Source organism: Sebastes umbrosus, chromosome 23, assembly GCF_015220745.1.
Source record: "Sebastes umbrosus isolate fSebUmb1 chromosome 23, fSebUmb1.pri, whole genome shotgun sequence".
Lineage (NCBI taxonomy): Eukaryota > Metazoa > Chordata > Actinopteri > Perciformes > Sebastidae > Sebastes > Sebastes umbrosus.
In genome coordinates, this window is record NC_051291.1 from 7,226,512 (window position 1) to 7,250,339 (window position 23,828).

The 23,828-nt window shown below is 35.8% G+C and overlaps 3 protein-coding genes across 5 annotated transcripts in view; 2 read left to right on the forward strand and 1 right to left on the reverse strand.

Moving 5' to 3' along the window:
- The window catches only part of LOC119482355 (SLIT-ROBO Rho GTPase-activating protein 1-like), a 28,695-nt gene extending 26,882 nt beyond the window's left edge, over window positions 1-1,813 (forward strand). Inside the window, 1 exon segment of the mRNA XM_037759778.1 lies at window positions 2-1,813. Coding sequence (XP_037615706.1) covers window positions 2-91 — 90 coding nt within the window. The 3' untranslated portion in view covers window positions 92-1,813.
- A 477-nt stretch (window positions 1,814-2,290) lies between these two features.
- On the reverse strand, window positions 2,291-6,069 carry c23h12orf66 (chromosome 23 C12orf66 homolog). Of its 2 annotated transcripts, XM_037759780.1 has the most exons (4): window positions 5,922-6,069; window positions 5,525-5,786; window positions 3,857-4,145; window positions 2,291-3,399 (listed from the first exon to the last, which is right to left on the reverse strand). In XM_037759780.1, the coding sequence occupies exons 1-4, from the start codon at window positions 5,937-5,939 to the stop codon at window positions 2,580-2,582; spliced, it is 1,389 nt and encodes a 462-aa protein (XP_037615708.1). In that variant the 5' UTR covers window positions 5,940-6,069; the 3' UTR covers window positions 2,291-2,579. The 2 variants fall into 2 exon arrangements, with proteins under 2 accessions (XP_037615708.1, XP_037615709.1); XM_037759781.1 differs by lacking the exon at window positions 5,922-6,069 and having other exon boundaries at window positions 5,525-5,790.
- The window catches only part of tmem19 (transmembrane protein 19), a 21,485-nt gene continuing 3,372 nt past the window's right edge, over window positions 5,716-23,828 (forward strand). The window contains exons 1-4 of one of the 2 annotated variants that reach the window (XM_037759788.1): window positions 5,716-5,874; window positions 10,483-10,567; window positions 21,208-21,355; window positions 22,608-22,721. In XM_037759788.1, coding sequence (XP_037615716.1) covers window positions 21,226-21,355; window positions 22,608-22,721 — 244 coding nt within the window. In that variant the 5' untranslated portion in view covers window positions 5,716-5,874; window positions 10,483-10,567; window positions 21,208-21,225. Of the gene's footprint in view, window positions 5,875-10,482; window positions 10,568-19,893; window positions 20,124-21,207; window positions 21,356-22,607; window positions 22,722-23,828 lie in introns of those variants that run through there. The other variant, XM_037759786.1, reaches the window with a different exon arrangement.

The window sequence follows — 23,828 nt, forward strand, 5'->3', positions numbered from 1 at the left end:
CCCCCCCGCCCTTAAACCCAAACCGATGGTCCCGCCCAAGAGCAGCACCCCGCCTCTGCCCCCGCCGCTGGACAAATCCTGCACCATGTGAGCAAAAACAGGCCGATCGACAGGCCAAATCAGGCCTACCCGGGCCAAAAATGGGCCCAGAAGAGGAGATCAGGGTTTCTAATCAACATGAGGGTAGAACCGGTAGGACAGAGAAAAAGGGTTTTAATGTAGTAATAATAAACTATAATATATGACATGACCTATGATATGATATGCCATGATATTTATGTGTTGTCAGGTTGGTGTGTACTCTTCTTGGTGTGTAGGAGTTTCCTTTCTCCATGTATTGAAGCATTTATCAAAGGTTTAGCTGGTAATAAAGAGAAGGAAGCGGAGCGTCCTGTCCTGTATATGAGGAGGTAGACGGGGAGACGTGGGGAGTGTAGTGCAGCTCCAGTAAAATGTAGTTTCAGTGACGTGAATGTTGGCTGTGCTGTGATAGCGGAGGAGCCTATCACCAAAAAAAGACTCTCCAGATCGGCTGCTGTATCTGTGACTAGCGTGGAAGAGGAAGACGAGGAGGACCCGGCAGAGTTTAATGGCTCAACAACGTCTGTGTGACTTTTTTTTATTTTTCCACTCGGTTCAAGCTGCTAAGCTCACTTTCACCTCAAACCACGAAGCGCCTCTTGAGGTCGTCAGTGACACCACGTTATTTAACAGCTATTTAATGAATGTTTCCAGTATTTAAACGACTGTTCAGCCATCTTATTGAATGTTCGCTGCTGCGCACGGCGGCGGCGGCGGCCACTTTAACAGCCTTTCTTGTGTTTCTCGGACGCCCAGATCGGAGCTTCAAAACAGGGTGGTTGAGCGGCAGAGGGAGCTTGGACTGAACTTTTTTCTGGGATTGGGGGTGGGTGTATGATTTTGTTCTTGTTTGTATGTGTGCGAGAAGTGTGTGTATGTGTGTGTGTGTGTGTTTGCTTGCCTGCCCTTGTTCTGCTCCCTTGTAAAGTGCAGAAGCACCTAGAATAGTGATAGATAATTCATGCCTGCCTTGAGTGCCAGAACACGCGAGTGCAAGTTGGGGGGGAGTGCAAAAAGCATGCCACTTCCTGTTGTGTGAGTGTCAGAATAATGGTTGTGAAGTCACTGAAGTCACTAGTTAACCTTAAACTCACAATAAGCTAACAGGGTGGGGCTTTGTGTGTAAACGCCCAAAAAAAATACACTTGAACAGCACACTGAATGTGGCCTCCAACCAGGCTGGTAACTGATGTGTGTGCGTGCGTGCGTGTGTGTGTGTGATTAAACGTGCTGAGGTGTGTGTATGTGAAAGTGCCTTTTTTTTAATCCTTGTCTTTTTTGGGGGAAGTTGTGAATCCACTCACGCATGTCCTGAACGACGAAGAGCAGCAGCACTCTGAATGAAATAATCATAAAGTGTTTAGTAGATTTACTGAATTATGAATTCTAGCATTAACCCATTGTGACATTGCACTTTGATGTATAATAGGATCGTGTACTTGGCATGTAGCATCATAACATGTTGGTGCATTTTAACTCAAAAAGGGGGAGGTTTCTTTGAATGTGTTTCATAAATAACTGTTAGTGTTGCTGTATTTGAAGACGGAGCTTCCTAAAAAGACGAGCTCATATAGCCAAATGGATTGTATTAATGTGTTGTATTTATATTATAAATAAACCTGAATAAATTAGCATTCAAGTCATTACATTGACTGAAATGTTTCTTTAAATGAAATGTGGCTAAAAATGTTTAGTTTGAACACTCAATAAACCTCCAGGTGTGTTCTGTAAATCTGTGGTTTCTTTTCTAAATTGTTAAAAATGTCTATGGACTTTTGAATTTCCTCCGACGTCTGTCACACCGATTTTGCAAGACGGGCTTCACTATATATATCTCTGGGGTTTTGTTGTGCTTCCGTGGAGTTTGTGTTGGAGTCTGAGTTGTGGTGGAGGCTGGTCGTTTGTTGGCGTTGGCAGACCGAACGTTAGCTATGGCTAAGGCACTAACAAACGCGCATGACGTCACATCCGTTGGATTTTCTTGGGAAAAATCGTCCTGTATGCTTCACATTAAAAGGAGTCTACAGGCTGATAGAGGAAACCCAGAACGTTGCAGAAAGTCAAATTTTTTAGGTTAGGTTACAACCGATTAAAATACGTTTATATGTGTAAAAACTTACATACAGTCCCTTTTAATGTGAGGACCCCGAACACAACCTTAAGCGCTGCAACTAAAAATTATTTTCGTTATTGATGCATCAGTCAGCCAGATGTGCAATCATCTCAAAGCTTTATTCAAATTGTATCATTCACAGTAAATATAAGCTATTAAAATATAAAGTAAACATGTTAAAAATAAAAATAATTAAAATCCTTAATACATTTTTAAATAAACAAATGTTTTAAGCACTTCCAGCGTGTTTGTTGGTCTCTTTGGTCTGGAACATTTTTGGCAAAATGAGATTCAACATAAAGACAAACACAAAATGAGATGCAACATTTCAGCATCTTATTTATCTGTGAGAAGTTATTTGAGGTTCACCAGGTGTTTGTGGATCTCAGCCCTTCGACCCGGGTTTGAGGGTGCTGAAGGGTTTGGAGTTCCGCAGCGAGCCGGAGATCTCCTGCAGGAAGGCGCCGATGTGCACGTCCTTCTCCGACTTCCTTCCGTCGAAGATGACCACCAGAGTGAAGTGTGGCTCTGGCCGCGTCAGGTAGTAGGTGCTCTGCACTTTATCGTCGTAGAAGTGCACCACTTTGTCCAGCGTGTTGAGCTCGGTGGCACGGTCTCCCATCATCATGATGACGTTGGGCCAGTGCGTGAGCGGCCGCTCTCCCGACGGCAGCGACACCACGGCGGGGAACTGCTCCACGCCCTTCGGTGCTTCCCGGTACGAGTGCGGGTGGTGGTAGCCGTGGCCCTGGAAGCTCTCTGAGCCGCGGTTGTCGAACACAAGAGACACGTTGTTGGCGTCGTGTTTGCGGATGAAGGTGCAGATCTTGCCGTGGTAGTCCGGCGCGGTGCGTGCGGTGAGAGCTCTCATGTCGGTCGGGGCAGTCTGCCGGCTCAGGGCTTCGTGGAAGTAGAAGCTGAACTTGGCGAGGAGCACCGCCTGGAAGCGCTGCAGCCACACGTAAAGGTGCGGCGGCTGCACGGCCTTCTGGGACTGACCTCCGAATAGATGCTTGCGGGTTTCTTTCTGCCGCTGGAAGAGCTGACCCCAGGCGATGAGCTTGGAGTTGGCGCCGTGGAGGCTGAGCAGAGCGGGAAGGAAATACCACTCGGACACCTGGGCCTGGCAGCGCAGTAACTGGGTCACCACGTCCACCTCCGTCTGGAAGCCCTCCTCCACGCGTCCCAGGATGGGGTGGTGGAACCTGAAAGAGCGAGGACGACGAGGTTAGTAAGCAAACACAAAGACAGAAGATGGCCTAATTTATAGTTTATCCTGCTGAGAATACATTCGACTTCCTACACGGCAGCACACTCTGTATTTGGACGCCAACTATTCCTCCAGCTCTGCCGACGAGAACATCCACCTTCACCCTTCAGTGCTCGGTTAAATTAGTGATGTGTGGCGTGTCGTACTGCGACCTGCTGCAGCTCCGTCAACAGCTCAACCGTGCAGCAGTTTGTGTTCCTGCTACAGTTGCAGTTTTGCTGACACGTCTCCGGGGAAAACTGGGGAATTCTGCTGTTTGCTGGATTAAGCAGAAAGTTTTTCCTTCCTCCAACCCAAATATGTCACTCTCTCCTTTACAAGTTTATCTTTTATCGCACTAATTTGTTTTTACCGTGTATTGCACTTGAGTAAATGTATAAACTGATACCCACTTGGAGCTGTATTTGTGCAGGACGGCCTCCAGCGTGGTGACCAGCTCGTCCGAGTTGATGCTCTTCTGGCTGCCCAGCGAGTGCATCTTCTCGTACAGGTCGGCCATCTCCATGCGGGCCTGGGTGAAGTGGCAGAGCTGCTCCGACAGGTGCGACAGCAGGTCCTCCAGGTAGGAGGCGGAGCCCGGCTGGCTGTGGCGCCCCATCGTCACCACCTTCCTGAGCTCGTTGTACAGCGAGGTGTAGATGGTTCGGATGGAGTCCTTGCGGCTGAAGAAGGACTGGCCGCCTGCAGAGAGAGAGAGAGAGACAGGATAAAGATTATTTTACTGGGGACTGCATGAGATGAAAATGGTTCTTCTTCTTTCGGTAATCATGTGCTACAGCACCATCTGGTGTTAGCTGTCCGTGTGCCTTAAACTCACACATATTCAAGTTAAGGTAGAGTTAAAGTTTTATAATGTGCACAATAACAAAGCCATTTCCACATCATATTGTAGACCATAAAATGTAGTTTAAGACACATTTCAGGGGGGAAACAAAGTGAGTATGACCTCTTCTTTTTCTCAAACATCAGATTATTTTATCATTACAGATTTTATAGTATAGTATTTCCATTTTCTGCTACTGTGGAGGCAAATAATGTTTTCCAGTACATTTATGCAGATATAGATTATTAATACAACAAAATGATATATTATTATAGGTTACTCTACCCAGCTGTTGCCTATTTTAAGTAATTAAAATGAGCTCCACCTTTACCAGCTGCAACATTACAGTGATGAACAGCATCAATAATTACAATCCACTTGTGTCAGATTCCTCAGGTGAACTAAATTATTTTGGAATTGCACTTCATTGTTATTGTAATTTTTTTATATTTTGACTCTTTATTATATTTATATAATTATTTATATAAATAAATATAGATGTATAAAAATATATAATATATTATTTGTTTAACTTATATATAGTAAAAATATAAAATAATAAATAAGTAATTAAAAATAATAAATAAATAATATAACATATATATATTTTAAATATATATATATATTAAAATATATATATATATATTTTAAATATATATATATATATTAAAATATATATATATATATATTAAAAAATATATATATAGATATATATTAAAATATATATCTATATATATGTTTAAAAAATATATTTATATATTTAAAAAAAATATATATATATATATAAAAATATATTTAAAAATATATATATATATATTTTAAAAAATATATTTAAAAAATATATATTATTTTTATTTATTTAGTTTTATCTCATCTTAAAAGTAGCCAACCTAGTTTGTCTTTTGGCTGAAAGAAAAATAATTATTAAGATTACAAAATTTAATTATTTAAATATAAATATTTTTTATTATTATTGCCTTATTAAAACTAATACTCAACTCATTTTGGAGGCAAATAATGTGCTTTTTCCACTACATTCATGCAGATATAGATCAACAAAATAATATATTATAGGTTACTTTATCCAGCTATAGTAATTAAGTAATTAAGTAATTAAAATGAGCTCCACCTTTACCAGCTGCAACATTACAGTGATGAACACATTAATGCATCAGTATAATGTTCCAGCTGCCTCCCTCCTCCTCCTCAGGTGAACTATATATAAACATTAACTTACCCATCTTCTGGCCGAGGAATGTCATGTGGTGGTAGGCCTTCTCCGCGGCGGCCAGGTGAGCCAGAGCGGCCAGCAGCGCGGCCCAGATGGGCCCCGCGCTCCGGCTGTTGTCCTTCTCCTTCTCCACGTAGTCCTTCGCCCGGTCGAAGGAGAACATGCCGAGCTGCGTGAAGAAGCTCTCCAGGGTGGCCCGCTCCCGGGGGACCGGCCGCAGCTCTTCCACCTCCGTCATCCGGTCAGAGATCCTCCCGGTGGTCGGTGCCTGTTAACGGTCAGCTAACGGTCAGCCAACGGTCAGCTAACTGACAGCCAACGGTCAGCTAACGGCTAAGTGACAGCCTAACGTCTAGGTAAGAAAAGATCATTATTCTCACCACAATACACGCATTTTACCCACTTTAAAACAGCTTGACATTATTTCCAATCATATCCCTTCATAAAGATGCCCGTAAATTCCTTCAATATGTACTTAAAACGACAATAATTGAGAGAAATCACTGTGTTCAGCTAACTGGCTAACTGCCCCGACGCCATGTTGGCTTCGTTGGATATAAATAATACGGCGAGCCAAGAGTGCCAAATAAAATGCGTTTTTGCAAGTTTATTATTACAGCAATATTATTTTTCTAAATGTGTTGGGGGATTAGTGAAACTGCATCTGTATGTGTGTACTGAGATTTGTAAATGTGAATACGATTTTCACCAATAAAATCTGCGATATAAATACTACGGCAAGCCAAGAGTGCCAAAATACTGAGATTTGTAAATGTGAATACGATTTTCACCAATAAAATCTGCGATATAAATACTACGGCAAGCCAAGAGTGCCAAAATAAGATGCGTTTCACAAGTTTATTATTACAGCAATATTATTTTCTAAATGTGTTGGGGGAGTAGTGAAACTACATCTGTATGTGTGTACTGAGATTTGTAAATGTGAATACGATTTTCACCAATAAAATCTGCGATATAAATAATACGGCAAGCCAAGAGTGCCAAAATAAAAGCGTTTCACAAGTTTATTATTACGGCAAAATTATTTTCTAAATGTGTTGGGGGATAAGTGAAACTGCATCTGTATGTGTGTACTGAGATTTGTAAATGTGAATACGATTTTCACCAATAAAATCTGCGATATAAATACTACGGCAAGCCAAGAGTGCCAAAATAAAAGTGTTTCACAAGTTTATTATTACAGCAATATTATTTTCCAAATGTGTGTGGGGGAGTAGTGAAACTGCATCTGTATGTGTGTACTGAGATTTGTAAATGTGAATACGATTTTCACCAATAAAATCTGCGATATAAATAATACGGCAAGCCAAGAGTGCCAAAATAAAAGCGTTTCACAAGTTTATTATTACAGCAATATTATTTTCCAAATGTGTGTGGGGGATAAGTGAAACTGTATGTGTGTACTGAGATTTGTAAATGTGAATACGATTTTCACCAATAAAATCTGCGATATAAATACTACGGCAAGCCAAGAGTGCCAAAATAAAAGCGTTTCACAAGTTTATTATTACAGCAATATTATTTTCCAGATGTGTGTGCGGGATTAGTGAAACTGCATCTGTATGTTCGTACTGAGATTTGTAAATGTGTACACTAATCTGTAAATGTGAATAACATTTTCACCAATAAAATCTCCAAATGTATGCACTCAAAAAACTGAATTATAAATGTATTAATGAATGAAAACTGTATTTAGTAGTAGGCTATGTAGCTCCAAGAGCAAATATCAGTACACATTTACAGATTCTTTTACACATTTATAGATCTCAATACACGTTTAAACATTTGTGTATACATTTACACATTTCCATACACATTTACACTTTTCAGTACACATTTCAAATGTGTACACATTTACACATTTCAGTACACATTTACACATTTGTGTACACATTTACACATTTCAGTACACATTTACCCATTTCAGTACACATTTAAAGATTTGTGTACACATTTACAGGTTTGTGTACACATTTGTGTACACCTTTAAAATGTTCAGTACACATTTACAGATTTCAGTACACATTTACAGATTTGGGTACACATTTACAAATTTCAGTACACATTTACACATTTCAGTACACATTTAAAGATTTGTGTACACATTTACAGGTTTGTGTACACATTTGTGTACACGTTTAAAATGTTTGTGTACACATTTACAAATCATTTACACATTCATAAAACTATTGAGATACAGTTTGACAACTCTCCAAACACATTTGCAAATAATAATAATACATGTACAATAATAACCCCATATATTTTTCCCAGCTAACCATACTGTACACTTCTGCTATGATCACAGCTCTGTCTTTGCCATTCATAGATGTGATCCCTGATTATCTGTGGTTGTCTGGCTTTGCACACTAGGGTTTAATGCAATCAGTTAGATTATTTCTGAGTAATATGGTTCTAACCCAAGGCAATTACTAGAAATTTAAACACCCGGAGGAATTATTCTTCCAATGAGTCTTTTTAAGACAGTCAGTATATTCAGCCCTAACTCATAAAACTGAATCGGCCAATGCAGTGAAGCAATGTTTTAGCCTTTCGAGCGGCATGACTTGATTTATGGCGGTCCACCACTTTGTTCCAGACTGAAATAGCTCAATAACTAGGTAATGGATCACAAGAACATTTTGTACAGACATTCATGAGCCTAAGAGGATGATTCAAAATTTGCTTTGGTGATCCCCTGACTTTTCCTCTAGCGCCACCAGCAGGTCAAAGGTTCACTTATTCTGTAAATATCTCTACTTGATGGATTGGCACAAAAATCCATGTTTCCAGGGCTGCACCTAACAATTATCTTCATTATGATTTGGGTTAGGGCCCACAGTCCAAAGACATGCAGGTTAGGTTAATTGTTGACTCTAAATTGCCCGTAGTTGTGAATGTGAGTGTGAATGATTGTCTGTCTCTATGTGTCAGCCCTGCGATGGACTGGTATACCCCGCGTTCGCCCAATGTCGGCTTGGATCGGCTCCAGCCCCCCCGCGACCCCTAACGGGATAAGCGGTTGCAGATGGATGATTTAGTTTATAAAATATCAGAAAATAATGTAGAAATGACAATCATGATGCCAAGGTGGTGTCTTCAGATTGTTTATTTTGTCTGACCAATAGCCCAAAATCCCCAAAAGTTTAATTTGCAACGTATTATTTTATGGTATGAAGAGATTTGCATTCGGGATGGCATTGTCGATCAGTTGGCTTGTCCGTCCACCACTTTGGTCCAGACTGAAATATCTAAAACTAGATGTATTACTTTGAAATTGGGTACAACCATTCATGGTACCCAGAAGATGAATCCTACTGACTTTGATGGCTTTTTCACCACCTTGGGACTTACATTTTAGGGGAGTTTTTTTTGCTATTGAGTGGATTTTCGTGAAATTTGGTTCAGATATTCATGTTCTCCTCAGGATGAATTGTAATCTGGTCATCCAACGCCATCCTCAGGTCAAAATTTAAACATGTCCAATACTTTGGTTTATGACCACATAGAGTGCTGCAGGATTGACGTATTTCTGTAGTCCAACAGGAAGTTAGCATCGCCCTGGCTCCCTCGACAAAAGCCGATGGGTTTTTTCCGTCAGATTTTGGATTATTGCAAAAAATAAACTCTGTGGTAAACAAACGTTTATGATACTTACATGTTTTATCCTGCAAGATAGTCTTCACAAATGGACACCACTTTTATGATATTTAAAGTGTAAATGCAATCGCCAGAAGTAAAAAACTAACGTAATGAGCGCAGGTATAAACACAGGTGTCGGTGTGATGATGTATTGTAGTATCATTTAGCCACTTGTTAGCATCCGCCTTTTTTAAGACACTTAAAAACTTCAAAATTCACGTGTTGGGTATTTACTGACGTATTTTATATATCGTAGAACAAAACCTGGAAAATCTCTTAAGCCTGTGTTAACCACAGAACTTCATTTCAGGCATCTAACCAAAAAGCTGCTCAAAGAAACCCATTGACTTTGACACGAGGGAGCCTGAAGTGCATTAATGAATCTCATTAATGAGATTTAAGATTCATTACTGCAGCACTCCATGTCCTGTAAAATTAGTGACATTCCCATCAGCATAAGCTGTACTTTGTGTTAAGTGCTCATTAACAAATGTAAGCACTGTAACTGTGAGCCTAAACACAGCCTCACTGGGTCACTAGCATGTCTGTAGACTATTAGTCTTAGTTTTTACATCTTTTCTCAGAAAAATGCTTTGGTTGTTTTTAAAGGAATATACTGGTTTAATCTGATTTTCAAACAAATTTGATACAGTTCTTTATCTATTAAACACATTTCACACTGTGTTGGGTCAAAGCACAGCATTGTATGTTATGACGATACTACATGTCATAACGGTTAAATCCTTCCTCTTTTCCCAGTGGCAGGTTACATACAAATCCTCAATTAACAGCAATACCAAAATATGCAGTTCAGTCAGATGCTCTTGTAGAATACACATGTTACCTAATGGTTTGCCGTTAATTTCAGACAATTGATAATACTGTTTAGCATTGTAGATTGGTCTCTCATTGATAAACCATGGTTTATGACATGATCAATAGTAGCTCTACTAACGGCATAAATCCAACTAAGTTTAGGCAACTGGCTCCAGTTCGTGAAATTTGAAAGACGTGTTCATTGAATGTATTTTGTGTAAAAACAATGAAAAGTGATCCACAGTTTAGTCCACATTGACTTCTGCAGTGCTGACTGTGTGAAGAGGTTTGAAAAAATGAACTTGTATAGTGAAATGTGAGTTAGATCCCCTGACTTTCCATCTGGTTAAACTACCAAATGATGAAATACCTGCAAAAATAATGATATTACATTTCAACTACATTTCCCATGAGTCTTTGATAAATACATGATATCTCTCTTTCTTTCTCTCTCTCTCTCTCTCTCTCTCTCTCTCTCTCCGCAGGGGTGGATCTCTGCTCTCCTTAAAAGTGTGAACAATTTCAAAGTGAGGACATTTACTCCCATCCTCCTGCACTCCTCATTGCTCGGTAGGTGTGATCATCTCTCTCCCTCTCTCCCTCGTGTGTTGCATGTTAATGTTTTAGCTGTAATTTCAGTAAATGTCACAGATTTTTGGGCAGTAATGTTGTTTGACCACAACCAGACTATTAGTATTTCAATCATTGTCTTTGGTTTCTGGTTTTTGGTGTTGAACCACAGCCTTATGTACCTTTTGAGCAAGGCACTCTCTCTCTCTCTCTCTCTCTCTCCCTCTCTCTTTCCCCCTGGCTTTCTCTCTTACTATCTCTATCTCCTTTTCCCTCCCGCTTTCCAACCCCTTCTCATCCCAAATCGTCACATACTGGCACTTTGTCAGACCCCTCGGCGTCACTTTTCAGTCACAGTAAACACGTGCTTAACAAACCTTCGTTGTCACTTTTCAGTCGTAGTAAACACATGCTTAACAACACCCTCAGTTTCACTTTTCAGTCGCAGTAAACGCATGATTAACAACACCTTGTTGTCACTTTTCGGTTGCAGCAAACACGTGCTTAACAACACCTCTGTGTCACTTTTCGGTCGCAGTAAACACGTGTTTCACAAACCTTCGGTGTCACTTTTCAGTTGCAGTAAACACGTGCTTAACAACCCCTCTGTGTCATTTTTCAGGCGCTGTAAACACGTGCTTAACAACCCCTCTGTGTCATTTTTCAGGCGCTGTAAAAACGTGCTTAACAACACCTCTGTGTCACTTTTCGGTCGCAGTAAACACGTGCTTAATGTTGGGAATCAAACAAAGACACTTGCTTAGGTTTGGCAACAACACCACTTAGTTAGGTTTAGGAAAAAACAAAGTTTGGGCTTAAAATTACCACGTTTGTACTGTGAAAATGTGACCCGACGTTGTGAACACGGGACACAAACGAACAGCTGAAAGTGAACTTAACACACAGGACACAAACATGCGGTCTCCTGGATGAAAGCCTTGTGTTTGTTGGACCTACCCACCTCCCCTCCGCCCGTCATTTGTGTCTTATTCGCTGTTTAAACTACGTCACCACAGCACTTTCCCATAGCGTTTACTGTTGGGTTTTGCATTGTAGTTAATGGAAAATGCAGTGCATTTTGCAGCGATATTGAACGCAGACGGCTGTGACAAAGCCTCAGCCTGTCTCCGAAACTAATCCGGGTCTACTGCGTTTTCAATCTCCTGGAGTATTTCGTTGGTGTGGTAGAATTTGCTTTGTCTAATGGTCAGTTTGTACTGTTTTAGAGTTTAAAAGTATTCATATTGTAGTGTTGGTTCATTTTGGTTTCTGAGTTTTTGGTTTGATAGCTGTCTTAAGTGTCTTAAGAGATTTTTTTGTTTACTGTTTTGATGGTGTTATTTTCTTGTTTTTCCGAACTTTACATTTGATGCAGCTTTTTGGAAGATACGTTTACTGTCTTTTGTTGCTTTGTTAACGCCTACAGAGTTATTTTGGTTGTGTGCATTGCTGAATATGTTTATTTCATTTGAATTCAAAGTTTGAACAAATCACTGGTTGGAGCTCGTCTGTATGACTGATTTATATCGTAAAACTTACTGGGCTGTTTCTTAATAACATCTCTTGTGTGTTTTTTTCAAGGAAATATAAATCTACATGTGATGTGAAAGGGGGGGGGGGGTTGTATTTGGACAGTGAAAGCACTGACTGAGGAGGGTTTCATGTTCTTAGATAGCAGAGGCAACTACACTTGTCCCATGAAGTGAACAGTCCTCTCATTTAACATTTACAGGCCCGGGGCTCTGCAGAGATACACTAACTAGTTCACATTTCTGTTCATTGATTTATCAGGGTTGTTCCTCATGGCTGTGGTTGTGGGGATCGAAAGTGACCTTGTGAATATATGTTTATCCCCTGTGTGGTCCATACAGTCAGATTCTGAACCTGTTGGTGCATTAAAGTCCCCACAAAGAAGTATTTTGGAAGTGACATATCTCTGTGTAGGGTCAACATATCCTCATACAACGGTTTGTATGATAGCTGACGAAAAATTATTCCTCATTTTTCGCGCGTTTTCCTTCAAGTGTCCAGCAACATGTGACGCACGTGTCAATTTTCCGCTTTTTACATTCCATAAAGTCCAAAATATACTTCTGTCTTCACAGGAAACAACTTGGTTAGGTTTAGGCAACACAACCACTCGGTTAGGTTTAGGAAAAGATTGTGGTTTGGGTTAAAATAACTCCAAAAGTGGCGTAACTTAATTACGGAAGTTACATGACCAGAACTACTTAGTCAAGTTAAGGAAAAGAAAAAAACACTCTGATATCTTAGCTCGTCACGCTGGTGGTTTAATGGATGGATTGCTATTAAATTTATTCAAACTCAAGTCGTGTGCTTCAGTTTAAACACATTGGTCCAAATTTCAGCCTGAAATACTCTGAGCTGGGAACACGCTGTAAATTGTGGTGAAGTGTCTTCTTGCAACAGAAAAAAAACTGGTAAATACCCGTAGGCTATACCATTTGCCTGGAAATCACTTTAAATTTGTTTATTCCAGTTTATTACAAGTTATTACAATTCATCACACGGATGTCTGAACCACATTTCACGGCAATCCATCCAGTAGTTGTGCAGATTTTTGTCAATAAAAAACAAAAATGTCAGCCTCTTGGTGTCGCTAAAGGAAAAGTCACCAAAGTCAGTAAGATTCATCCTCTGGGGAACATTAATGTCCATCTAATAGTCGTTGAGATAATTCAGTCTGGACTGAAGTGGTGGACGGATTTACAGACACAGCATTTGCATCCTTAAAGCCAAGCTCGCACTTTCAACGGTTTGCTCACGTCTTAGGCGACCCCTCCTCCCCCAGGTTTACCCTCAACCCGTGTCTCACGCTCTCATTGGCTGTAGCTCGTGGCCGGAGTCATCGTCAGGTCAAGATATTTAGCATGCTAGATATCTGGAATGTGTCTTCGAGGCATCGCCGAGCGTCTCAGTTCGTGTATTTGAACAGTTCACACATGACACGACATGTGCAGGCGGCAAGCCAACACTGATTTGCCTCTGATCTGGGCCTTTTGTTGGTGAGCTACGAAAACCGTCAGGGAGCGGAAAATCAGGGCTCAAGTCGTGTAGTGTGAACTAGGCATAAGGTGTAGGGGTGTACTGTTCTGAAACCGAGACCGAAACCGTGTTTTTTCTGATAAAGGAACACTTCATCCTTCCGTTCATCACAAACATTTAACACATCTGGAGCTACATGCTACTTAAAGCTGCCAGATAAATGGACAATATTTACCTCTGAGATGTAGTGGAGTAGAAGTATAAAGTTGCATAAAATGGAAATAAGTTATCACAAACCTTCCACATCAACACATCTGGAAATACGTGGTTTTCACTGAACAGGAACGGGATGAATAATTATTTTAGCGAGTGTAACTGATCAATATCAGTTCATCTTTCCGTATTATGTCCCACCACCAAACAGGATCACATGTGATCGAGAGAGGGGATTACAGGAGGGGATTTTAGAAACTCTAACATGATCTGATGAGATGATCCCACTTAACATCGTGTGGCAGGGGACAGCCGTGTTGACACTTTGAGACAAAGCTCTGCTTGTGCTCGTCTGCTTTTAGGAAGAATATTCCATGTGATCACAGATTACAGGCAGCATCTTGTGCACAGATTCTAACGACATCCTGATCAGCAGAAGTACAGGAATTATCGGGGGGTGACGGGTTTTATGAGATATTGGGACATTTGTCATGCTTATGAAAATGTGTTGTTTATGTCATAACACTGAGGATTGTGTGTCTCCGCGGCAGCTCTTATCTTTTTGAGGAGTCCAGCCTCTTTTAGACCAAACAGTACACACATTATTAAACTAGAAGGGCTCTCGGAGAGCACATACCTCCGCTAAGGCCAAAAGCCCCATCTCGCAATGTTAAAGGAAGTGAAAAATAATTGGTATATCCGCCCCGTGATTCAGATCCACTCCAAAATTTAATGGATTCTTCCTTGGCTACACCCTTCCACCAAGTTTCATGAAAATTGGGCCAGTAGTTGTTTCTGTACTCCTGCTGACAAAACATAACCTCCGTGGTGGAGGTAATAATGTCTAAGTAGCTGTAAGTTTAAGAAGATTAAGTTTGAATCCGTGTTTCCTGATGTGTTCATTACAATTAAAAATAAAAGGCGAGTAGTGTGGCTTTGTGTAAAGATTGTCTTGTCAGTACAACATAAAACTGCATTAAACGTATAGACTCTGATAAGTTATTTCTGTAAGAGTACAGAATAAACAAATGAGATTAAACATGTTGATTAATAAACTTTAGAGGGTTTGTTTATTTTTATTAACTCTGGATAGAGCCAGGCTGGGTATATCCCCCGGCTTCCAGTCTTAAAATAAAAGCCTCAATTATCAAATAAATGCGCGGATTAATTTGAAAATAAATTAATGTAAAAATTAAATTAATAAATATAAAAAGTAAATGTAATATTATTATTATTATTATTATTATTATTATTAATAATAATAATAATAATAATAATAATAATAATGTATTCTATATTTATTTATTTTATTATTTTTATTTATTTATTTTCAAATTAATCTGTGCATTTATTTGATAATTGAGGCTTTTATTTATCTACATTTCTTTCTTTCTTTCTTTATTTGTTAGTTTATTTATTTATTTATTTATTTATTTATTGAGTCATATATTTATTATAATGGCATATAGAGTGACGCCTGCTATTTAAACTATGATTGTACTTCCGGTTACTGTCCATAGATGGACGTATGGAGTATAGTACATAAAAGTAATTTGTCATATAAATGAATGAATTTATTTTTATATTTATTTATTTTATTATTTATATTTATTTATTTATTTTCAAATGAATCAGGGCATTTATTTGATAATTGAGGCATTTATTTATCTACATTTCTTTCTTTATTATTTTCTTTCTTTATAATTTGTATTTATTTATTTATTTATTTATTTATTTATTTATTTATTGAGTCATATATTTATTATAATGGCATATAGAGTGACGCCTGCTATTTAAACTATGATTGTATTTCCGGTTACTGTCCATAGATGGACGTATGAAGTATAGTACATAAAAGTAATTTGTCATATAAATGAATGAATTTATTTTTATATTTATTTATTTTATTATTTATATTTATTTATTTATTTTCAAATGAATCAGGGCATTTATTTGATAATTGAGGCTTTTATTTATCTACATTTCTTTCTTTATTATTTTCTTTCTTTATAATTTGTATTTATTTATTTATTTATTTATTTATTTATTTATTTATTGAGTCATATATTTATTATAATGGCATATAGAGTGACGCCTGCTATTTAAACTATGATTGTACTTCCGGTTACTGTCCATAGATGGACGTATGAAGTATAGTACATAAAAGTAATTTGTCATATAAATGAATGAATTTATTTTTATATTTATTTATTTTATTATTTATATTTATTTATTTATTTTCAAATGAATCAGGGCATTTATTTGATAATTGAGACTTTTATTTATCTACATTTCTTTCTTTATTATTTTCTTTCTTTATAATTTGTATTTATTTATTTATTTATTCATTTATTTATTGAGTCATATATTTATTATAATGGCATATAGAGTGACGCCTGCTATTTAAACTATGATTGTACTTCCGGTTACTGTCCATAGATGGACGTATGGAGTATAGTACATAAAAGTAATTTGTCATATAAATGAATGAATTTATTTTTATATTTATTTATTTTATTATTTATATTTATTTATTTATTTTCAAATGAATCAGGGCATTTATTTGATAATTGAGACTTTTATTTATCTACATTTCTTTCTTTATTATTTTCTTTCTTTATAATTTGTATTTATTTATTTATTTATTCATTTATTTATTGAGTCATATATTTATTATAATGGCATATAGAGTGACGCCTGCTATTTAAACTATGATTGTACTTCCGGTTACTGTCCATAGATGGACGTATGGAGTATAGTACATAAAAGTAATTTGTCATATAAATGAATGAATTTATTTTTATATTTATTTATTTTATTATTTATATTTATTTATTTATTTTCAAATGAATCAGGGCATTTATTTGATAATTGAGGCTTTTATTTATCTACATTTCTTTCTTTATTATTTTCTTTCTTTATAATTTGTATTTATTTATTTATTTATTTATTTATTCATTTATTTATTGAGTCATATATTTATTATAATGGCATATAGAGTGACGCCTGCTATTTAAACTATGATTGTACTTCCGGTTACTGTCCATAGATGGACGTATGGAGTATAGTACATAAAAGTAATTTGTCATATAAATGAATGAATTTATTTTTATATTTATTTATTTTATTATTTATATTTATTTATTTATTTTCAAATGAATCAGGGCATTTATTTGATAATTGAGACTTTTATTTATCTACATTTCTTTCTTTATTATTTTCTTTCTTTATAATTTGTATTTATTTATTTATTTATTTATTTATTTATTGAGTCATATATTTATTATAATGGCATATAGAGTGACGCCTGCTATTTAAACTATGATTGTACTTCCGGTTACTGTCCATAGATGGACGTATGGAGTATAGTACATAAAAGTAATTTGTCATATAAATGAATGAATTTATTTTTATATTTATTTATTTTATTATTTATATTTATTTATTTATTTTCAAATGAATCAGGGCATTTATTTGATAATTGAGACTTTTATTTATCTACATTTCTTTCTTTATTATTTTCTTTCTTTATAATTTGTATTTATTTATTTATTTATTCATTTATTTATTGAGTCATATATTTATTATAATGGCATATAGAGTGACGCCTGCTATTTAAACTATGATTGTACTTCCGGTTACTGTCCATAGATGGACGTATGGAGTATAGTACATAAAAGTAATTTGTCATATAAATGAATGAATTTATTTTTATATTTATTTATTTTATTATTTATATTTATTTATTTATTTTCAAATGAATCAGGGCATTTATTTGATAATTGAGACTTTTATTTATCTACATTTCTTTCTTTATTATTTTCTTTCTTTATAATTTGTATTTATTTATTTATTTATTCATTTATTTATTGAGTCATATATTTATTATAATGGCATATAGAGTGACGCCTGCTATTTAAACTATGATTGTACTTCCGGTTACTGTCCATAGATGGACGTATGGAGTATAGTACATAAAAGTAATTTGTCATATAAATGAATGAATTTATTTTTATATTTATTTATTTTATTATTTATATTTATTTATTTATTTTCAAATGAATCAGGGCATTTATTTGATAATTGAGGCTTTTATTTATCTACATTTCTTTCTTTATTATTTTCTTTCTTTATAATTTGTATTTATTTATTTATTTATTATTTATTCATTTATTTATTGAGTCATATATTTATTATAATGGCATATAGAGTGACGCCTGCTATTTAAACTATGATTGTACTTCCGGTTACTGTCCATAGATGGACGTATGGAGTATAGTACATAAAAGTAATTTGTCATATAAATGAATGAATTTATTTTTATATTTATTTATTTTATTATTTATATTTATTATTTATTTTTCAAATGAATCAGGGCATTTATTTGATAATTGAGACTTTTATTTATCTACATTTCTTTCTTTATTATTTTCTTTCTTTATAATTTGTATTTATTTATTTATTTATTCATTTATTTATTGAGTCATATATTTATTATAATGGCATATAGAGTGACGCCTGCTATTTAAACTATGATTGTACTTCCGGTTACTGTCCATAGATGGACGTATGGAGTATAGTACATAAAAGTAATTTGTCATATAAATGAATGAATTTATTTTTATATTTATTTATTTTATTATTTATATTTATTTATTTATTTTCAAATGAATCAGGGCATTTATTTGATAATTGAGGCTTTTATTTATCTACATTTCTTTCTTTATTATTTTCTTTCTTTATAATTTGTATTTATTTATTTATTTATTTATTTATTTATTTATTTATTGAGTCATATATTTATTATAATGGCATATAGAGTGACGCCTGCTATTTAAACTATGATTGTATTTCCGGTTACTGTCCATAGATGGACGTATGAAGTATAGTACATAAAAGTAATTTGTCATATAAATGAATGAATTTATTTTTATATTTATTTATTTTATTATTTATATTTATTTATTTATTTTCAAATGAATCAGGGCATTTATTTGATAATTGAGGCTTTTATTTATCTACATTTCTTTCTTTATTATTTTCTTTCTTTATAATTTGTATTTATTTATTTATTTATTTATTTATTTATTTATTTATTGAGTCATATATTTATTATAATGGCATATAGAGTGACGCCTGCTATTTAAACTATGATTGTACTTCCGGTTACTGTCCATAGATGGACGTATGAAGTATAGTACATAAAAGTAATTTGTCATATAAATGAATGAATTTATTTTTATATTTATTTATTTTATTATTTATATTTATTTATTTATTTTCAAATGAATCAGGGCATTTATTTGATAATTGAGACTTTTATTTATCTACATTTCTTTCTTTATTATTTTCTTTCTTATAATTTGTATTTATTTATTTATTTATTTATTTATTTATTGAGTCATATATTTATTATAATGGCATATAGAGTGACGCCTGCTATTTAAACTATGATTGTACTTCCGGTTACTGTCCATAGATGGACGTATGGAGTATAGTACATAAAAGTAATTTGTCATATAAATGAATGAATTTATTTTTATATTTATTTATTTTATTATTTATATTTATTTATTTATTTTCAAATGAATCAGGGCATTTATTTGATAATTGAGACTTTTATTTATCTACATTTCTTTCTTTATTATTTTCTTTCTTTATAATTTGTATTTATTTATTTATTTATTCATTTATTTATTGAGTCATATATTTATTATAATGGCATATAGAGTGACGCCTGCTATTTAAACTATGATTGTACTTCCGGTTACTGTCCATAGATGGACGTATGGAGTATAGTACATAAAAGTAATTTGTCATATAAATGAATGAATTTATTTTTATATTTATTTATTTTATTATTTATATTTATTTATTTATTTTCAAATGAATCAGGGCATTTATTTGATAATTGAGACTTTTATTTATCTACATTTCTTTCTTTATTATTTTCTTTCTTTATAATTTGTATTTATTTATTTATTTATTTATTTATTTATTTATTTATTTATTGAGTCATATATTTATTATAATGGCATTTAAACCTATGATTGTACTTCCGGTTACTGCCCCTTTTAAAGAACTGTCTACGCTTTGTTTACCGGAAGTCGGTCCGTTAACTAAATCGTCTCGGTTTCCTGTGTCTCCTCCTCACCCCTCCGGGCACATTCATGTCGACTCAAAAACAAGCCGCGGAGCTCTCGTAGCCGCTTTAGAGGAGAGAGAAAGAGACATTCACCCTGAACTGGAAATAAAGTCATACATTCAGCTAACTTATCTTTCAAAGTAAAGGTAGTTTTAACGTTAGTGACGTCACGATGGCTGCAGCAGATACCAGGTGAGTTCACACCTGTCAACAGTCATGTTAGCCAAATGTTAGCAGTATACTTGTGCTTTAATTGTGTATTTCCATCTTATACTACTTTATACTTCTAATCCACTGAGTTAAATATTGTGTTTTTTACTGCACTGCATTTGTCTGACTGACTAAACTAAAGCATTTATGTGTTGTCCTACTTCTTAAGCTAAATAATGTATTTAAAAAAAAGCCTCTTGGCTACAAACATGTGATGATCTTATAGATATATGATGCATTGCTGTAGATTAGTCAACAGGAATATTTTCACTGAGTGGTTTTAGTACTTTTACTTGAGTAAAGGATGTGAATACAAAAGTATGTGTAAAAGTAGTCCAGACAAATCAAGTGGGTATCTTCCAAAGTTAGTCTCTTTTAGAATACAACTCCTCTCTTTGTCTCCACAGACAGTGTTTCCCTGTTTTTTTATGACTGGAGTTTAATTGCATGCCAAATTAATCAGAGCAAAACAGGCCACCAAGTTACCATATGACCGGTTTCTGAGCTTTTAAAAGGCACAGTGCTCACTGCACATCACTTCTAGGGCTGCACGATTATGGCCAAAATGATAATCACAATTATTTTGAATCAATATTGACATTATTTATCATGATTATTCATTGAGTCAACAAAAAAGTACCAAAAGTCAAACAATAACACGAACCAATTAAAGCTGCAAGCAGCGATGAACGGGGCCCTCGCGCCTTCCCGCGCGTCGGGGGTACTGGCGGGACGCCGATCGGCGTGGCCAGGCACAATGAAACCGGAACTCTGATGAGCGCAATAACACCTGCCACAAGACTCTACGAAAAACGGTTCATGAGTTATGAAAGGGGGTGTGGCTATGAGTCTATTTACTGCAACTACTGTGTTCCGACAGGTAAAATCACTGTTTTTGTGTATGTAGTCTGGTGGCTTTGAAGAGAGCATAGATAATCAGTTTTCCCGTAAATGCAAACAACTGTTTTGCATGGTGAACTACACCCAAGGGAACAATTGCCAGAATTTCTCTTTATTGTAATAAACACACCGACTGATGTAGCTGCTTTTGTCTCCTGTCCTGCAGCTCGGCCTGTCTCTCAACATGATTTCTGATAATGACGTGCTGGTAAAAGAATACGTCAAGATGATGACTGATATGATCGTGTTGTGTGCCACTTTGGCACTTTCCCTCTCCTTCTGGGTCCTTTCCCTCGTCATCAGCACCTACTCCGGTGAGTCTGAAAAACTGCAAAATCCAATGAATGTTAATTGATTCACGTATGTATTGCAATTTTTTTTTTTTTTACGATTTTGAAATTGATTTTTTAATGCCAGAATCGATATATTTGCTTCATTTGAGTCTATGTGGAGGTAGAAGGAAGTTACCACTTTTATTGTGGTAGTCTGAGTTACATGACGTCATATCCGTTCAGTATCCGTCAACCAAAACAAACACTTTAAATCCAAAGTGGTAAACACGACACATCCAGTAAAATATGGAAACACTTTGGGTTTCACACATTGCAGGAAAAGCAGAGCGAGACATCACGGCTAAAGCTGCATGCTAACTCTGTCACGGACAGGAAACGTTATCGTACTGCGATAACATGCGGTCAAGCCGGTCGTCACTCTCATCTCCGTGGTCAAATGGGCCGACGCTACAACTGTAGAGCACCCATATACCGACATTTATGTTAAATGCATTCATGCAAATGAAAGTGAACAATCCCCATCCCTGTTGCTTATGTATTCATATTAAGGCATCGGTATTAAATTTAGACTTTTTCATAACCAGTTAAAAGTTCCTTGTAGTAACTTCAAAGAGAGTCAGACCAAATCATGCGCTCTTCTCTGAATACCGCCCTGAATTCTTCACACATGTTTCTTTCATTTTTTCCTCGAAATGAACACAAAAGCTGAACAGCATCATCTCTCATGGTTTTCCCATAATTCATGAAACGTTATTAATGACCTTGGCATTTTTCTTGGTTGAATTTCAGTCACAGTTTTAGATTAGATTTAGATTTATTTGTCCGAGAGGGATATTTGTTTTCATAGCCAGTACACAGAGACATACATAGCAACACAAAGCAATATACAGATACATATAGATATATACATTCATCATGCTTTCTCTACTAGAAGGGCCCCCTAGAGGGCACTTCATCATGTTTCATGATGCAAGCAGGCAGCAATCCTTATTGTCGAGCCCTGCACTGACCCTAAGTGAGCTCTGTGGACTGTTGCAAACTCTGGTATTTTATGTGTCGTAAAGGTCGCGGTTGGAGAAGCTTACTGCACGTATTAGATGTCCTAAACTCAGGACAAATGTCTCCTTTATTCAGAAAAACTGAAGAGGTTTTGTGTCACTATCAAATGACCCTCTCATTCACACAGTGTGGAAAACCACCAGATCATCTACTCAGATGGACAATGATTATCCATGACGGTGGTCTGACTTTGTGTATGTGTGTCTGTTCACAGGAACACTGCATCCTGTGTCACCGTGGCGATGGTTGTTCTCCATCTTGGTTCCCGTTGTCCTGACGATCAGAGCGCTGAACAGACGCAGTCTGAGCTACTCGGGAGCTATGGGAGGTGAGTGGGCGTCCATGAAAAGCTGAACCTATAAATATCTTTATTGATAATAGATTGAATGTAATGTGAAAGGAGTCTCTTATAGTGATGAAACCACAGATGGTTATCCCATCATATCCTTCCTCTCAGCTCTATGAGCTCGTTGTTTTAGTTTTCTGACCAACAACGTTCCTGTTTTGGTTCAGCCTCACCGCTTACATTGTGTCGTGGGAAAAGATAGAACTTAATTTATCCTGAGAGAAAATGTTGGCACCAAAGATGCTCAGTATTGATAGTAAAAACAGGATGAGTCCAAGTTAGTCCTTAGTGAGTTGAATTTTCTAAGCAATAATATCATGGTGGGGGGGAATTGCTAGAGAGGGAGTAAGATAAATCAGTAAAACAACTAAGAAATTAAATTATTAAATGAATAAAATAAATACAAAAAACTAAATAAAAGTGAATGTGAGGGAGCGACTACATAAAAAAAAAAAAATTTAAAGATATTATATTCATGACAAATATGCAAAAATAAATAAATAACAAAAAACATATAAAAACACAACACAAAAAAATACAATAAATAGATAAATAATAACAAACAATTAATATAATGTATTATAAAATATAGAGGAACTGAATCAATAGTGATACAATATATATATATATTATAATTAGTAAAGAAAAGTTTAATTCTGGACTGTCGTCAAGTTACCCTCAGAATTAACATTATCAGCTGATATGACCTGCTGCCAAATATGTTTATTATTTTAACCGATGAAAGTGGCGGTCGGCGACAGCTAAATATGAGAAGCTGCTACCTGAATCTTTTGTGCACTAATCTGACGTTCAGGGCGCTCCTGTAGAAACGCCTTTAAGTACAGGACTTGTCTGGGCGAATAAAGTTTCCACCACTTTTGTAGCCTTGAGTCTGCCGCAAACTTCAGTTCAGTTTATGAAGCTTGTTGTGATTCGTTATAGCAACAGATATAGTTAAATATCATCACTGATTAGATTTTCCATTTAATTAGACATGAATCCATAAAAACTAAAAGGAGATGATGTCCAATGTCCTTCCACTGAGATGTGATGACATTGTTTCTGGTTTGATTAATGAAAAGGCTGAAG

Bases quoted from the DNA above. Each gene is read 5' to 3' on its own strand.
- c23h12orf66 (XM_037759780.1), bottom strand. The intron at 4,146-5,524 runs GTAAGTTAATGT...CTCTCTCTGCAG, and splicing joins ATTCCTCGGCCAGAAGATGG to GCGGCCAGTCCTTCTTCAGC. The intron at 3,400-3,856 runs GTGGGTATCAGT...TCGCTCTTTCAG, and splicing joins CTGCACAAATACAGCTCCAA to GTTCCACCACCCCATCCTGG.